The sequence below is a fragment of the Hyla sarda genome, chromosome 1 (genome assembly GCF_029499605.1).
Source record: "Hyla sarda isolate aHylSar1 chromosome 1, aHylSar1.hap1, whole genome shotgun sequence".
NCBI lineage: Eukaryota > Metazoa > Chordata > Amphibia > Anura > Hylidae > Hyla > Hyla sarda.
In genome coordinates, this window is record NC_079189.1 from 466,906,843 (window position 1) to 466,924,541 (window position 17,699).

The 17,699-nt window shown below is 43.4% G+C and overlaps 1 protein-coding gene across 6 annotated transcripts in view; it reads right to left on the minus strand.

Annotated features, from left to right (window-relative positions):
* The window catches only part of CUX2 (cut like homeobox 2), a 467,974-nt gene that overhangs the window by 178,497 nt on the left and 271,778 nt on the right, over positions 1–17,699 (minus strand). For all 6 annotated transcript variants that reach the window (XM_056536466.1, XM_056536471.1, XM_056536490.1 and 3 more), the window contains one exon: positions 9,468–9,546. In XM_056536466.1, the coding sequence (XP_056392441.1) occupies positions 9,468–9,546 (79 nt within the window). The remainder of the gene's footprint in view (positions 1–9,467; positions 9,547–17,699) is intronic.

Sequence of the window (17,699 nt, forward strand, 5' to 3'; positions counted from 1 at the left end):
ATCCGGCGAGGGAGTGCAGGGGAAGTGAGGTATACATAGGGAGTGCACAGGTGAACACACTAATTAGAACCACTGCGCCAATCAGCGGCGCAGTGGCCCTTTAAATCGCAGAGACCCGGCGCGCGCGCGCCCTAGGGAGCGGGGCCGCGCGCGCCGGGACAGGACCGACGGAGAGCGAGTCAGGTACGGGAGCCGGGGTGCGCATCGCGAGCGGGCGCCACCCGCATCGCGAATCGCATCCCGGCTGGAGGCGGTATCGCAGCGCACCCGGTCAGTGGATCTGACCGGGGCGCTGCAGTAGCGAGAGTGTAGCGAGCGCTCCGGGGAGGAGCGGGGACCCGGAGCGCTCGGCGTAACAGTACCCCCCCTTGGGTCTCCCCCTCTTCTTGGAGCCTGAGAACCTGAGGACCAGACTTTTATCTAGGATATTGTCCTCAGGTTCCCAGGATCTCTCTTCAGGACCACAGCCCTCCCAGTCAACCAAAAAAAAGGTTTTTCCTCTGACCTTTTTGGAGGCCAGTATCTCCTTTACGGGAAAGATGTCCGAAGAACCGGAGACAGGAGTGGGAGAAATAAGTTTAGGAGAGAAACGGTTGATGATGAGTGGTTTAAGAAGAGAGACATGAAAGGCATTAGGAATACGAAGAGAAGGAGGAAGAAGAAGTTTGTAAGAGACAGGATTAATTTGGCACAAGATTTTGAAAGGACCAAGATAGCGTGGTCCCAATTTGTAGCTGGGAACACGGAAGCGGACATATTTAGCGGAGAGCCATACCTTGTCTCCGGGAGAAAAAATGGGGGGAGCTCTTCTTTTCTTATCGGCAAACTTTTTCATGCGCGATGAAGCCTGTAAGAGAGAATTTTGGGTCTCTTTCCATATGGTGGAAAGATCACGAGTTATTTCATCTACAGCGGGCAAACCAGAGGGCAAGGGAGTAGGGAGGGGGGGAAGAGGGTGACGGCCGTACACCACGAAAAATGGGGATTTGGAAGAAGATTCAGAGACTCTGAAGTTGTACGAGAATTCGGCCCATGGTAGAAGATCTGCCCAGTCATCCGCAGTGGCCCTTTAAATCGCAGAGACCCGGCGCGCGCGCGCCCTAGGGAGCGGGGCCGCGCGCGCCGGGACAGGACCGACGGAGAGCGAGTCAGGTACGGGAGCCGGGGTGCGCATCGCGAGCGGGCGCCACCCGCATCGCGAATCGCATCCCGGCTGGAGGCGGTATCGCAGCGCACCCGGTCAGTGGATCTGACCGGGGCGCTGCAGTAGCGAGAGTGTAGCGAGCGCTCCGGGGAGGAGCGGGGACCCGGAGCGCTCGGCGTAACAATAAGCATAAATAAGCATAGAGTGCATCTGGATATCGGACACATGATACAGAGAAACAAAAATGAAAATGAAAACAAAATTTCAGAACCCAGGAAATCTAGAAAATTTCAATAGCATAAAAATAATTCCTTACGGATATTTAATCCAAAGGGTTCTGCTGTATTAAGGGTTAATTGCCAGAAGGCTTCTCGATTCAGAAGCCGTCTGTGTCAGTCACCTCCTCTGGAATTCTGATATACCCTCTCAATAGCGTAGGCTCTAAACACACAGTCTGAGCCTGTGTGTATATTTTTGAAATGAGAGGATGCCGCAGAGATGTTGCGCCTAGCAACGTTGCCTATGTCATTGAGGTGTTCCAGAATTCTGCTTTTAAATTTACGTTTAGTACAACCAATGTATTTCACGTTACATTCTATACACTTAATGACATAGACCACGTTGGTCGAGCAGCAATTCAAAAATTGTTTAATAGTGAACTCCCTATCGTGGGATAAGTTGAAAAATAACTTCACATTCTTGGTGTATCTGCATGTGCCACATGGATGACGGCAACACCCGTAGAAGCCCTGGCATTTGAGCCAGTTGTTAGCTCGGGATGGATTGTTACCAATATTATTTGAGGAAATCTGATCTCCTAGTGATTTGGCTTTTTTTTTTTGAGACAATCATGCAGCCTTTGGATAATAACTGGGCTAATACCGGATCCTGTTTCAGCAAAATGATGCCACGGGCTCTATTGAGTTGAGGAGAGTAGGTAAGACTAAAACTGGTTTGGTGGCAGATTTTTGGGAACATTTGGGGAGCAATAAATCATTTCTATCCTGTTTATCAACAATTTTTTCAGCTACTTCTAGTTGTTTATGGGAGTAACCCCGCTTCTGCAGTCAACCCAACATAAACGCGCAGGGTCAGACAGTGCATTTAGAGCCTACACTATTGAGAGGGTATATCAGAATTCCCGAGGAGGTGACTTACACAGACGGCTTCTGAATCGAGAAGCCTTCTGGCAATTAACCCTTAATACAGCAGAACCCTTTGGATTAAATATCCGTAACAAAAATTTTTTATACTATTGAAATTTTTCTAGATTTCCTGGGTTCTGAAATTTTGTTTTCATTTTCATTTTTGTTTCTCTGTATCATGTGTCCGATATCCAGATGCACTCTATGCTTATTTATGCTTATGTCTATTTGCTCATTCTTTTTTTGATTCAACCAAATTTTTGATTACCATATATATTTTTTTTGTTAGCCCCATGACACAGTGTGAACAGGGTTGTACACTTTACTAGTAGCTGTATATACAGGCAACGCCTTGTTCACACATTGTGTATGGGTCTGTCTGAGTCTTGTACCACCCACATTGGTCAAATGGTCTTAATTACCTGATTTTATCTAACTTGTGTATTTTTCCCTGCAATCTGTGGTGCTTATATAAATAGACCTTGATCACATTGTATGTTAGCTGTGACAAAGAACGGATCACCGCCCGAAAAGTGTCCAGTATTGCTCCAACGTTGTTGATGTATTGATTTTATACTGAATAAACTGAAATTGCAAGACTCTGCTGGATTATCTCCATTTCTCTTTACAAAATAGTACACCACTTTGATGTAGGTATGTGGTATGCACTTATGAGGGAAGAAAAATACGCTACAGTACACTTAAAAAAGTATCTGAGTACAACACCAACTGATGAGTACTTTTGCCTGGACTTTCACAGTATCTAGGCCCTTGACAGATTAACAGGTACAAAAAAATACACTACTTAGATGTACTTATGTGATATGCACTTATGAGGGCAGAAAAATGCACTACATTATGCTTAAAAAAGTATCTGAGTATAACATCAGCTGGTGATTACTTTTGGCTGTCCTTTCACAGTATGTAGGCCCTTGACAGATTAACAGGTACAAAATAGTACACCAATTAGATGTAGGTATGTGGTATGCACTTATGAGGGCAGAAAAATGCGCTACTATACGCTTCAAAAATAATTTGAGTAAAACACCAGCCGGTGATTACTTTTGGCTGTCCTTTCACATTATGTAGGCCCTTCACAGATTAACAGGTACAAAATAGTACACCAATTAGATGTAGGTATGTGGTATGCACTACAGAACGCTTAAAAATACGTATCTTTGCACAACACCAGCAGTATACAGTTGCTGTGTACTAAACCCAAAATTTCACTCTCTCACAGACTATTAGGAATGGACTGCTTTGTATTTTACCATCTACAGCAGATTTGTTGTGGAACAAAGACAGAATTGCACTGATAAATTATTCCTGCGTCCTCTGCTAAGGTTTATGAAGTTGAGGCAGCTTGTTGAAATGTATGAGTCAACACACAGCTCTCTGCCCCTCTCTGTAATACAATGCTGTAGAAAGTAACTGGGACGTTAAAGGGGTTATCCAGGAAAAATCTTTTTTATATATCAACTGGCTCCAAAAAGTTAAACAGATTTGTAAATTACTTCTATTAAAAAATCTTAATCCTTTCAGACTTATGAACTGCTGAAATTGAGTTGTTCTTTTCTGTCTAAGTGCCCTCTGAGGACACCTGTCTGGGGAACTGTCCAGAGTAGAAGCAAATCCCCATAGCAAACCTCTTCTACTCTGTGCAGTTCCAGAGACAAGCAAGATGTCAGAAGAGAACACTTTTGCCAGACAGAAAAGAACAACTCAACTTCAGCAGCTAATAATTATTGGAAGGATTAAGATTTTTTAATAGAAGTAATTTACAAATCTGTTTAACTTTCTGGAGCCAGTTGATATAAATTTTTTTTTCCTGGAATAACCCTTTAATGGATGCAGTAAAAATCCTTTTTAGTGAAAAAAAAAAGCAATATGGTTGCCGATTATATAGGGCTGTGACATCACAGGGGTGACTGAATGCTGGTAGGCTGCATCCTGCATGTGATTCGAGGTCATCCCACCTACTACCCTTCCTGCCTTGCTTTCCCAGCATCCCTTGCCCTATGTACTGACATGTGGATCCGCCATTTTAGATGCCCTGGAGCCTGGAACGCTGTAAAATGGAGTTTAATGAAGCGATTGGCGTGATAGTATCGCGGCGATATTTACATTCGTTGTGAATCAAATTATTCATGAAATTCGTAACATATTTGGGTTTGTCAGCTTCGATTCGCTCATCTCTAATGATAACCCCACAAATACTATGAATCCCATAATGGGACAAAAACTTAGGGACTCTATTTTGTCATTTCCAAAACTTTTTTTCAGCTTGGCAGCAGGGTGCTAGGAAGAGTATCTGCAGGGAATACAACTCTCACTCAAAAAGGAATGTGACTTTTACTTCTACTCTCTGCAGATGTGAAAAGAGTAAAACTTGTGTTATTATAATAATAATAATAATGATGGGAAAAAAGTGAAAATTACAAATAAGCATAGACTTTCCCGAAAACAACTATACTGTAGGAGAAAGATGACCTGGCAAAAGAAGGCTAAAAAATTGTTCAATATATGTCAATATTTGTCTTGGTGCATGCCTTTTTTTTGCTTAGCCATGTCCTTTGTCAGATGAGGCACAAAATGTTTCGAGCAATGTATGTCAGTTTTGAAGAGCAAATTGTGGCAAAATTTTAGTGCCCAATTTTTTACTTATTATTTCTTGCTCTGAGGTTGCAATGCTGGCAACAGACTAAGACCATGTTCACACGGCGGAATTTCAGAGCAGAATCTGGCAGAAAAATTCCGCTTGGAGATTTTGTTGTAGCAGAGTCCCATCATTTTCCATTGGATCCTGCTGGACTGTGCACACGGCGGAAACATTTGCCATGGAAATCCCAATACCGGCCTCTGCAGAAAGAATGGACATATCAAATCTATCTGTGGAATCTGCTTGGAAATGTATTGCCGTCTATGGAGATGGCCCACTTCCAAGCGGCCCTAGCACCAACATATTCTGCAGAATGTCCACCCGAAATTATCCGGGAGGATAGTGTGCAAAAATTCTGGTGTGTAAAAAAAGGCCTAACTCATCTGTCATGTGACACATCATCTTATGAAAACGATCTTGAGTGATCGGATGTCCACAAAGCATTGTCCGCTGACGCTCTAGAGCAAGCAAACACCATCTACAGAACTGCAACAATGTGAGGACATAGTCATGGCAACCAGAATAAAAGACATCTCACTATAGATATATGATAATACCAGGCTTCCAAGGCACATGCACTCAATAAAAATAAAGTGATGAAAACTTGAATAAACCTGAGGCACAAAAAGCTACATCTTTGTATATTTATTTTTGAAGATTCTGTCACCTAAGATTGGGCGAAAGCAAATGACTCAATCCACTGCTGATCCAGCCTGTTATCTGCGGAGTCTTAGCTGAATTTTACCTGATATTTTAGGATGGCCTTTTTAGTATTTGTCTCTGCTCGGTGGCATTAAATCACTCCTGCAGGAAAGATAACTTATATGTTCTAAAATAAAAATAGTTAACATGGACACCAGATCTACTGTGCCATGAGCAGATGAAGCCGTCTTGGGAAATTCTACGTTCATATGATGTGCCAGTAGATGAGGTGTTAATAAGTCCTTTATTAATGGGAAGCAGACAAATGCTTATAGGCGTTACAATGTGCCATCAACAAGAGTCACTAGGAGATTCAGATGAAACCATCCACCAGAATTCTGACATTAATTACACTTTTTAACACATTGTGCTGCTCTTTTCCCCGCTCCCTTCACATCACATCTGTGTGAATAATATCAAAAGGATTTACGGTTTTCTCCCCTGTCTAATTACGGGCGCAGTCAGGACGCTGATCAACATTCTTGCTGAGCAATCACACCAGTCAAGCCTGATCCGCGGAAGATTTGTGTTGACAGGTTTTTGGAGACCCCACAAAACACAGATTTATGCAGAAGGTAGATCTTAATAACTGAATTATTATTTTTTTATTGCCTTTTTACAATACAATACGTGGTCTTTTGCGGCACAATTTATTTTTTCATTTGTGAACCATTGGGAATTTTGCTGGGTGATACCGCTGCCTACTACAGTCTACATATAAAATGAACAGATGATTAAATTGAATCCAAACATTGTAGCATGTATAGTATGTCCAGTCAGGGCCGGTTCTACCTAAAGGCAAAATAGGCAGCCGTCTAGAGCGTACTCTTAATGGGGACGCCGCTCTGTATGCCGCAAGATGGGGGTGCAGCCCAGCCAGCACCACTGTGTCACCCCAGTAGTAAGGTAATTACATAAGTAGGAGGTTTGTTACAGTGTGTTATGCCAGTAGTAAGGAGATTACATAAGGAGTGGGTTTGTTACAGTGTGTCACCCTAGTAGTAAGATGATTACATAAGTAAGGAGGTTTGTTACAGTGTGTTACCCTAGTAGTAAGATGATTACATAAGGAGGTTTGTTACAGTGTGTCACCCCAGTAGTAAGATGATTACATAAGGAGGAGGTTTATTACAATGGGTACGGTCAAGGGGTGGAAAATTTAGCTTTCCTCTAGGCTGGTAAAAAACCCTGCACCAGCCCTGTGTCCAGTCTACAATGTAGGCCAATGTATCCCAACCAGGGTTCCTCCAGCTGTTGCAAAACTACAACTCTCAGCAGGTCCGGACAGCCTTAGTTGGAGGCACCCTGGTTGGGAAACACTGGCGTAAGCCGATGGCTGTCCCTGATTGACTACCATTCAAGATGGAGTTTTGCAAATATAGGGCATATATAATTTTTATGTCATTACAGGGTTTAATAAATTTTTTGCTCGCTCTTGTGACGGCCGCCGGGCACGTCAGCAGTGTGAAATATGGTGCACTATGTGTGACCCTACCCTTAAGATAAATTGGAATGCTGACTGCAAGCTCAGAGGCTGTTATACCCTCATAGGAGGGGGAGGAACTCTATATTACTCACTTGGCTTTTTAATCTTTAGAATGGGATGAACAACAAGCTCATATATTGTAGATGTGATGGTCAGGTGTCCACATACCTTTGGTGGCATAGTATATGTGGATTATTTATTTTAGAGCATTTTCACGTACAATCAAAATACCACTTGGACTTTCCCTATTGTGCAAGTTGTGCAAGTGTTGCCTATTCTATTTAACAATTTTTTTCTCCAAAAAAGTACAAAATAGCATGCCTGGAAAACTCTCACATAGGAGTCAAAAATTCAACTCCAGGCTATTGTTTCCTATGGTCACAGCTCCATGGTAGCATGCTTTAAAGGGGTATTCCAGAATTTTTTTTATTTGACTATGCTACAGGAGCTGTAAAGTTAGTGTAGTTCATAATATAGTGTCTGTACCTGTGTGTGACGGTTTTCTCACAATTCTTCTGTGATTTTCTCCCCACTATTTATTTTTAACAGCATACAAAATGACTGTTGTCTCAGATTTTTCCCAGCTTGCAATGTGGCCGAGACCTGACTTACTAGTCAGCTGATGGCAGGGAGCCTGTCTGCTTCAATGGGTGGAGGGATCAATCTGCAACTAATGCAACAGCTGTAGGCACCCTGATTGAAAACCCCAGGTCTTTTGAATGGATACCGCTCATTTATGTTTCAATGGGTGGGGTGGCTGATGTGTGGGCGGGAAGAAAATGGAATTATGGGATTTGTAGTCAAAAGAAGAAAAGTCAAACAGGAAATACCAGTTCACAAAAAGCTAGCCACAGTATTATGGTAATCTCATGACATAGCCATTTAGCCCAAGACAAGCGCAGATCCTTCCTAAGCATGCCCATTACTGTCTGCCAGGTACGTACTAAAATCACCTTATGGCGGAGACCCCCTTTAAAGGAAACTTATGGTCACCTTTATGCTGCCTGATCCATGAGGCATCAGAGTGGTCTCCAGTGACTCTTCCCTGCCCAGTCAGACTTCACTGATATATCTTTCCCTGTTTGGGACAACAGGGCAGGCAGATGCCATCGGAGACCTCCCTGAGGACTCTTGGTTCAGGCAGCATGAAAGCAATAACAGGTTGTCTTTCAAAACTCACTACTAGATGGATCTCCGCATGGAGAATCAGAACCGTTCTTGAGGCTGTTGCATAAGTGATGACCATTTATAGTAACAGTATGATTTTATATGGTCAGTATCTATAGTGAATCTAACATTTAGTAATGATTAATTTAAGAATATTAGGAGGGGGGATATTTCAAAATTACAATTTCTCCAATAGTTAAAGGGATATTCCAGTGAGAAACTATTTTTTTCATAGCAAGTGGCTCCGGAGAGTTAAACAGATTTGTAAATTACTTCTATAAAAAAATCTTAAAGGGGTATACCGGGCAAAAACATCTTATCCCCCATCGAAAGGATAGGGGATAAGATGTCTGATCGCGGGAGGCCCGCCGCTGGGACCCCCCACGATCTCCCTGCAGCAGCCCGCATTCTATGCGTAGCTGCATCTGGAGTTTCAGAAACCTCCGGGCTTCTGAGACGGGGACATGACGTCACGACATGCCCCCTCCATTCATGTCTATGCGAGGGGGCGTTGCGGCCGTTACGCCCCCCTCCCATAGAAAGTAACGGAGGGGGCGTGGCGTGACATCACGTCCCCGCCTCGGAAGCCCGGAGGTTGCTGTAGGGAGATCGCGGGAGGTCCCAGCGGCGGGCCCCCCCCCCGCGATCAGACATCTTATCACCTATCCTTTCGATAGGGGATAAGATGTTTTTGCCCGGAATACCCCTTTAATCCTACCAGTACTTATCAGCTGCTCAAGTTGAGTTGTTCTTTTCTGTCTGACCACAGTGCCCTCTGCTGACACCTCTGTCCATGTCAGGAACTGTCCAGAGCAGGAGAGGTTTGCTATGGGAATTTGCTTCTACTCTGGACAGTTACTGACATGGACGGAGGTGTCAGCAGAGAGCACTGTGGTCAGACTGGAAAGAACTACACAACTTCAGCAGCTGATAAGTACTGGTAGGATAAAAATTTTTTAATAGAAGTCATTTACAAATCTGTTTAACTTTCTGGAGCCAGTTGATATGAAAAAAAAAAAAAAATCGTTTTTCACCGGAGTACCCCTTTAATGTTCTGAAGAAAATATTTCTGAACAGCTTTTGAAAGTACACTAGATAAACATAATGGAAGGACTGGAATGCATCAAATATCCACAAAACAAGAGCAATGCAAGGAAAGATCACCTGGTGCTTCGATGAGTTGCTTGTATATACTGAGGAAGGCGGCCTCTGCTTCTTTACTTCTTTTACTTAGGGCAACAACCTGGTGGAGAGTCCAAATAAAACACAGATTACACAATTATATTACAGAACATTGCTGCAATTTCTACAAATGTGTGTGTTGCAAGCACTGCGTAGGGTAAAATACCTTGATGCATAAACCATTGTTGCTTCTGACTCTTTAGCACCATTACCATTGCTACAATTACTGATCTACTAGTGAATTCAAGGTGTCAAGAGAAAACAAATAGGAGAGAGCTAGTTAACACAATGAATAGGGCTACACAGCAACTTTGGCCAAAAAGTCCTGCATCTGAGTCAGTGAAAGTGAATGCAGACGTGTTGCAACCTTTAATTTTCCACCACTGCGACCATCAGTTCCCAGAAATTCATCTGTGATGGAATTCTAATGGTGGTCACAGCGACATGCATATCCCAACGTGACTGCATTACTTGCAATGGCTGAGATTAAGACATATTGTGATGTTTGGCTAAAGTTGCTTTGTTGCCCTAGCCTACATTATTATCCAAATCATTTGTCATGTACAAGGCCTGAGAGTTTGACAGAAGTATTCAAAGAAAACCTTAGACTGAATCTCTGTGCCCACAGGCTAGACATACCACAGTGTATCAGTTTAGCCCAGAGTGTTCCTTAAACTACTTCTCTACTAATACTACTATATTGAGCTAGATATTAGGTCCAGTGGGCAATTCAAATTCTCCTAATGATTCCACAATGGCCACATGTGATAGGTTGGTAAACCAGTTTAAAAAAAAAACATCATTCACACAGTTTTGCTATTTCATTCTAGGTATGTTTTTTACTTAAAGAAGTTACCGTATATACTCGAGTATAAGCCGACCCGAGTATAAGCCGAGACCCCTAATTTCAACCCAAAATCCCAGGAAAAGTTATTGACTCGAGTATAAGCCTAGGGTGGGAAATACCTCATCCCCCCCTGTCATCATCCAGACCCGTCATTAACATCCTCATCATCCCCTTGTCATCATCCCACACATCCCCCCTTCATCATCCCCTTGTCATCATCCCACACATCCCCTTATCCCACACATCCCCCCTTCATCATCCCCTTGTCATCATCCCACACATCCCCTTATCCCACACATCCCCCCTTCATCATCCCCTTGTCATCATCCCACACATCCCCTTGTCATCATCCCACACATCCCCCCTTCATCATCCCCTTGTCATCATCCCACACATCCCCTTATCATCCCACACATCCCCCCTTCATCATCCCCTTGTCATCATCCCACACATCCCCTTATCATCCCACACATCCCCCCTTCATCATCCCCTTGTAATCATCCCACACCCCCCCCCCCTTCATCATCCCCACCCCCCTTCATCATCCCCACACCCCCCCCCCCTTCATCATCCTCTTCTCATCATTCGCCCTCAGTGGTCTTCAACCTGCGGACCTCCAGAGGTTTCAAAACTACAACTCCCAGCAAGCCCGGGCAGCCATCGGCTGTCCGGGCTTGCTGGGAGTTGTAGTTTTGAAACCTCCGGAGGTCCGCAGGTTGAAGACCACTGCGGCCTTCAACATGCGGACCTCCAGAGGTTTCAAAACTACAACTCCCAGCAAGCCCGGGCAGCCATCGGCTGTCCGGGCTTGCTGGGAGTTGTAGTTTTGAAACCTCCGGAGGTCCGCAGGTTGAAGACCACTGCGGCCTTCAACATCATCCAGCCCCCTCTCACCCCCTTTAGTTCTGAGTACTCACCTCCGCTCGGCGCTGGTCCGGTCCTGCAGGGCTGTCCGGTAAGGAGGTGGTCCGGTGAGGAGGTGGTCCGGGCTGCTATCTTCACCGGGGGCGCCTCTTCTCCGCGCTTCCGGCCCAGAATAGAGCCGTTGCCTAGACAACGACGCATCTGCGTCGTTGTCAAGGCAACGTGACTATTCTGAGGCCGGGCCCGAAGCGCTTAGAAGAGGCCTCCCCGGTGAAGATAGCAGCCCGGACCACCTCCTCACCGGACCACCTCCTTACCGGACAGCCCTGCAGGACCGGACCAGCGCCGAGCGGAGGTGAGTACTCAGAACTAAAGGGGGTGAGAGGGGCTGGATGATGTTGAAGGCCGCAGTGGTCTTCAACCTGCGGACCTCCGGAGGTTTCAAAACTACAACTCCCAGCAAGCCCGGACAGCCGATGGCTGCCCTGGCTTGCTGGGAGTTGTAGTTTTGAAACCTCTGGAGGTCCGCATGTTGAAGACCACTGCGGGTGGGGGAGTTCACTCGAGTATAAGCCGAGGGGGGTGTTTTCAGCACGAAAAATCGTGCTGAAAAACTCGGCTTATACTCGAGTATATACGGTATGTAAAAAAAAAAAAAATGATAGCCTGTTAGGATTATAAAAAACAAAAAACAGAGGATGCTATATTCTCTGACAGCTTTCTTTATTACATTACCTGAAGATGTCCCTGGACACCCTGCAGTCAGTCATTGGCCCCAGCTATAGACAACATGAGCCCATTTAGGCCAGGCACTGGCTGCAGTGTATTAAAGGGGTTCTCCACCATAAGGTGATTTTAGTACGTACCTGGCAGACAGTAATGGACATGCTTAGGAAGGATCTGCACTTGTCTTGGGGCTAAATGGCTATGTCATGAGATTATCATAACACTGTGGCTAGCTTTTTGTGAACTTGTATTTCCTGTTTGACTTTTTTTTTTTTTTTTTTTTTTTTTTACTACAAATCCCACAATTCCATCTTCCTCCCTCCCACAGATCAGCCACCCCACCCATTGAAACATAAATGAGCTGCATCCATTCAAATCAGTGTGGTTTTCAATCAGGGTGCCTGCAGCTGTTGCAGATTGATCCCTTTCCCAGCAAGCGATCCCTCCACCCATTGAAGCAGACAGACTCCCTGTCATCAGCTGACTAGTGAGTCTAGTCTAGGCTGCATTGCAAGCTGGGAAAAATCTGAGACAACAGTCATTTTGTATGCTGTTAAAAATAAATATTGGGGTGAAAATCACAGAAGAATTGTGAGAAAACCATCACACACAGGTACAGACACTATATTATGAACTACACTAACTTTACAGGCCCTGTAGCACAGTCAAATAAAAAAAAATACTGGAATACCCCTTTAAGGCACTTCATCGCCACGGATAAGTATGTGAAGGTGATAGGGAGGACCAGAGTGACAGTGCTGGATAAAATAGGTGAACATAGGTACTTTTTTATTTTGCCACCCTAGTAGGCTGAATTTTTTTGTTTTTTAATATCTTAAAAAACAACCTCTTAAAAATATCTCCAGCTCCATGATCAAAACTAAGAATAGCAAGTGCTTATTTTGCTTACAATAAAACATGGGAGGAGTTCTATAAATCATTTTCATACAGTCTAGTAAGTATTGAGCTGATATAAAACATATACATTATAAACACAAGGTTATTGTCCTAGATTGATATTGCTCATCTTATCACTGGAGTACGACAAAGACCGGATGCCGAGAGAGGCTGTGGGGAAGCGCGGGAGTTAAAGGGGTACTCCACTGGAAAACATTTTTTTTTAAATCAACTGTGCCAGAAAGTTAAACAGATTTGCAAATTTACGTCTATTAAAAAATCTTAATCCTTCCAATACTTATCGGCTGCTGAATGATCCACAGGAAGTTATTTTCTTTTTTAATTTCCTTTCTGTCTGACCACAGTGCTCTCTGCTGACACCTCTGTCCAAATCAGAAACTGTCTAGAGCAGGAGAGGTTTGCTATGGGGATTTGCTTCTACTCTGGACAGTTCCTAAAATGGACAGAGGTGTCAGCAGAGAGCACTGTGGTCAGACAGAAAGGAAATTCAAAAAGAAAAGAACTGTCTCTGTATTATATCGCAGCTGATAAGTACTGGAAGGATTAAGATTTTTAAATAAAAGTAATTTACAAATCTGTTTAACTTTCTGGCACCAGTTTTACTTTTTGGCAGGAAGCCAGGGCACATTTATAAAATAAAAGTTAAAATTAATCCTCTTACGCTTCACCATTATCCACGCATCAGATATGGGCTTTTCTAGACAAATTTCCAGATCATTCTCCACAGACTACTCACTGAACAGTAGGAGTGTAGAAGGGAAAACCGTGTAGTCAGGAATGTAGTCAAGGCTTGACACAATAAAAACAGTAAGAAAACATCATGCCTGAGGATGGGTCAGAGATGGGCCAGCTGGTAAAACAAGGGGGATATCAGGTCCCAGAGGACAGCTGGCGGCTGGCATGTATAGCAATAGAGTATGAGCCCAAACATTCAAGGCTATGTAAACGTCAAGGCTGATTGATTCCGTTCTCATCTGAATTACTAAAGGATACACACAATTCTGTAAGAATAAATAGCTTCATCTGACCAATACACCTAAACTGATGAACAGAGTTTTGCAGGTTCACTCATATTTTCCAAAAATGGTACACATCTTTTAAATCCTGCCTGGAGTGGGTAAACCTCTAAGCACAAGTGGAGATGAAGCCAATTATATAACAAGTCCTGTAAAAGCCAAGTCCCTGCAATGGTCAGTTCACAAATACTGCCCGCAGCAACCACCATACTTCCCAGACAGTCCTCAATAATTCATGTTATAGAGGCAGCAGAACACATGGTCATTCTATTCAGGCCCAGAAAATTTGTTTCACTTGAAATGGTTTCCTGCAGAAGGATATAAACAGCACTTATCATCAGCTATCCTGTTTTATTTAGCCTTAAAATGACTGCTGACTTCAGCACTATTGATTGTATATTGTGTTTATATGCTGTCTGCCCCAACTCCCATGAAAACTTTCCCACTCCCCCTGCCTATGTATGATCTGAGACAGCAGCCTTCCATCTGGAAGGAAGAACGGCGAATATAATCTAAAGAATTTAATTAATTTGTTAGCGTGTAGATCTGGCACAGGGTTTCCAAGAAAGCAGGAGATGTGTGGAGGGGCAAACTCCACACTTGCACAGATAATAGCCAGAGCGGGAGGATAGATCATTGGCAGCTCAGACTAATAGACGCCACAGAGAAAGGAGGAAGGGGCTCAGCCACTGCTAGGAGGAGAGGAGGCAGTTAGGGTAACGAAAAGGTTGACGTATCAAAGTTTAGCAGACGCTCCATCCTAAATTTAGTTACTCAATGCAATGTAGTTAAAAGGAGTAATTGCCTGTTATGTGAGCCTCTTTATGGCTAGACAGCATCGTAATGCAACTGGATGAAATGAATGAACTCATGAAGAAACACATTGCTATACAATAATTCATCTTACAGATAAAGAGGATGCTATCTCAAGACGGGATGGTCTACAGATCTTTCAGAGATCCAACAAGCAGCTTTAGTTCCCAAGGGGTCACAAATTCCATTTTGTAGACAACCATTAGCCCAACTTAAATAGATAAAAGCAGGAAGATGGCTGGAATTTATGGCAGTCTGAATTTACCATTATTCTTCAATAGTAATCTTTTTATCTAGAAACTGTAATGTCTGTTTTTGTATTCTTCTGTTTTAGCTGTCTATTCAGACATTAGGCACTGTTCAGACCTTGTTTGTGTGTATTATCAGTTTCTGTGCTATTCCCCTTGGTTGGGGAATAGTTAATGTTCTCGGCCGATGACTGCTCGAGTGGGGCTATTTAAACCCCAGTTTTCCTGAACTCTGGGCTGGTTATTTGTGCAATGATGCTACTATGATGTCTGTTTTATGATGCAACTTGCCTTTGTCTGTATTAGTATTTTTCTGAGTTTTAACCATGGTTATGCCTGTTTGATTTAGACTTTAGTTGGCTCGGTTTTTAAGGCTAACTAAGTCTGTTTTAGGATGTATATGCCTGTTCTGCTTTGCTTAGTTTGTGTTCACACTGTGAGAATCCTGTCCTGTCCCTCCACATAGTGGAGTTTGGTTTTAAATATATCCTGTTTTGTATCTTGAATAATATCCTGTCTAGTATCCTGACCAGTGTTCCTCTACGCTGTAGGTGTTGGTTTTCTTTCCGTTTTTATGAAGTTCATGTTAGTTATCTTAGTCCAGTGTGAACAATGTTCTATGTTCCTGATCAGTTTTGTGTTTTACATTCAGTTCTTCTGTTCCTCTCCTGCATTTCCTGGCTTCTGCTGTTTACTCATTTTATACCTTGTCTAGTTCATTTATTCATATCTGCTATTTATCTGGATTCCGGTTGGTTAATACACGACCGACTATTTATATAATCTTTTACTTTACGCCCATTACACTTTAGCGCAGGGAGGGACCAGCTCCAAGTTGTCGATCCACTGTTTAGGGTGGATGGGCGAGTAGGCAGGGAGAGTGTTACTTGGGATAGCTAACAGCTCACACTCCCTGTTCCCCCAGTCGGTCATGACAGAAACATTTATAAAATATTAAGAATGTAGAAAAAAGACATAAGTTCATAGTTAAAAAAAAAACAAGGGCAAGGGTTTAATTGTGGATCACTCTAAAGGTGGCCGTATACTTTTGATAACTAATAGTCGAATGCTTGTTTGGCCAACAACTCTCTCATAATCTTTTGTGGCCGAATGTTCATGTGTTCTCTGTGGAGAGAGGAGGGGTAAGTTGCTACCAGACTGCTCTGACAGTGCCTTATCTCCCAAAGAAGAAAAGGTGAATCAGTTGAAATCCAGAATGCCTGACCATTCTCTCCACTACATCATCTGTCAGGGAAAAGTCTGAGGCCACCATACACTTTAGACAGTCACCCAGTCCCGCCTGGTTCAGCCAACTTTAAACTAAAGAATATGGGGACCTTAAAGATGATTTTAGTACATACCGGCCAGACAGTAATGGACTTGCTTAGGAAGGATCTGTGCTTGTCTTGGGACTTAATGGCTATGTTGTCAGAATATCCTAACGCTGTGGCTATCTTTTTTGTGAATTGGCTATTTCCTGTTGGAGGTTTGTTCCTCAAACTAGAAGTCCCATGATTCCTTGTTTTTAAGTGTGGTCACTTTTCTTCCTCAGCCAACCCACCTATTGAAACACACCTGTGATATTTTCCATGCAATAGATATAATTTAGTAATTTTGTATCCCACGATTTTTCATCCCATTTTCACACATTTACATGTATGACATATCCAGTGGAAAGGGCAAACATGTCTCATAGAAGCAGGTGTCACCAATGGGACCCAAATATAACTTAAGAACAATGGCCCCCAGCCCCCTTTGGCCAGTTTGTGGCAGCAGGATATGGTCACGGAGCTAAAAACAGCTGAATTGGATTTTTATGCCCTTACAAGGGTAGAACTGTAAAATGGGATTACCCCTTTAAATTATGAAATGTATTAATTTAAGTTTCTTTGGATGTACCTTTCTGTACATAAATTATTGTTTTCTGCTCACATGGACTTGAAATAAAAAATAAAACTGCACTACTGCTCAGAAGGCAACTTCCACAAATGTAACATCAAGCATATACATCCATGGATGGTAAAAACATTCTTTTGAATCAAAAGCCAGGAATCTATTTAAAAAGTCTCAGTTTTTTTGTTTTCAAACTAAAAATGTCCTCCATGTTTTATGCATTCCTTGCTTGGCCTTCAAAAGCTGCATAAAAAACATGAACGTGGGAACACACCTCTAAGGATTTCACCTTGTTGCAAATACCCAAACCACTGATACAACACAAACAATTCCTTTTTTATATCGAAAACATTGCTTCTTGAAATATCCCTCAAACACATGAAAGGAAATGTATTTTACTTAATGCTTTTCCAGATCAGGTACAAGGACATAATCCCTTAATGTTAAAGGGGTACTCCACCCCTAGACATCTTATCTAGTAGCGTACCTACCACTTGGCAAACCCGGCCCCACCGGGGGTGCACACCTGGTGGGGGCGCAGGCTGCCAAAACAGATCAGGTCGGCCAAAAATTTTTATAAATAAAGAAGTGTTGGAGCGGCAGTGGTCGACACAGCGCAGCAATCATGAGCGTAATTTTTGCCTGCGGCTGCACCGCATCCCAGTCCCCAGTCCTCTGTCCCAGGATTGCAGGGGAGCCGCGGTGACGTCACATCACATGGACCTGGAGATAACTCTGGGGTCTGGGGAGGGGGGCAGAGGAGCCTGGATAGGACTCTTGGTTCTGGGGAGGGGGCATAGGACTGTGGAGAGGACTCTGGGTACTGGAGAGGGGGGCAGAGGAGCCTGGAGAGGACTCTGGGTTCTGGGGAGGGGGCATAGGACTGTGG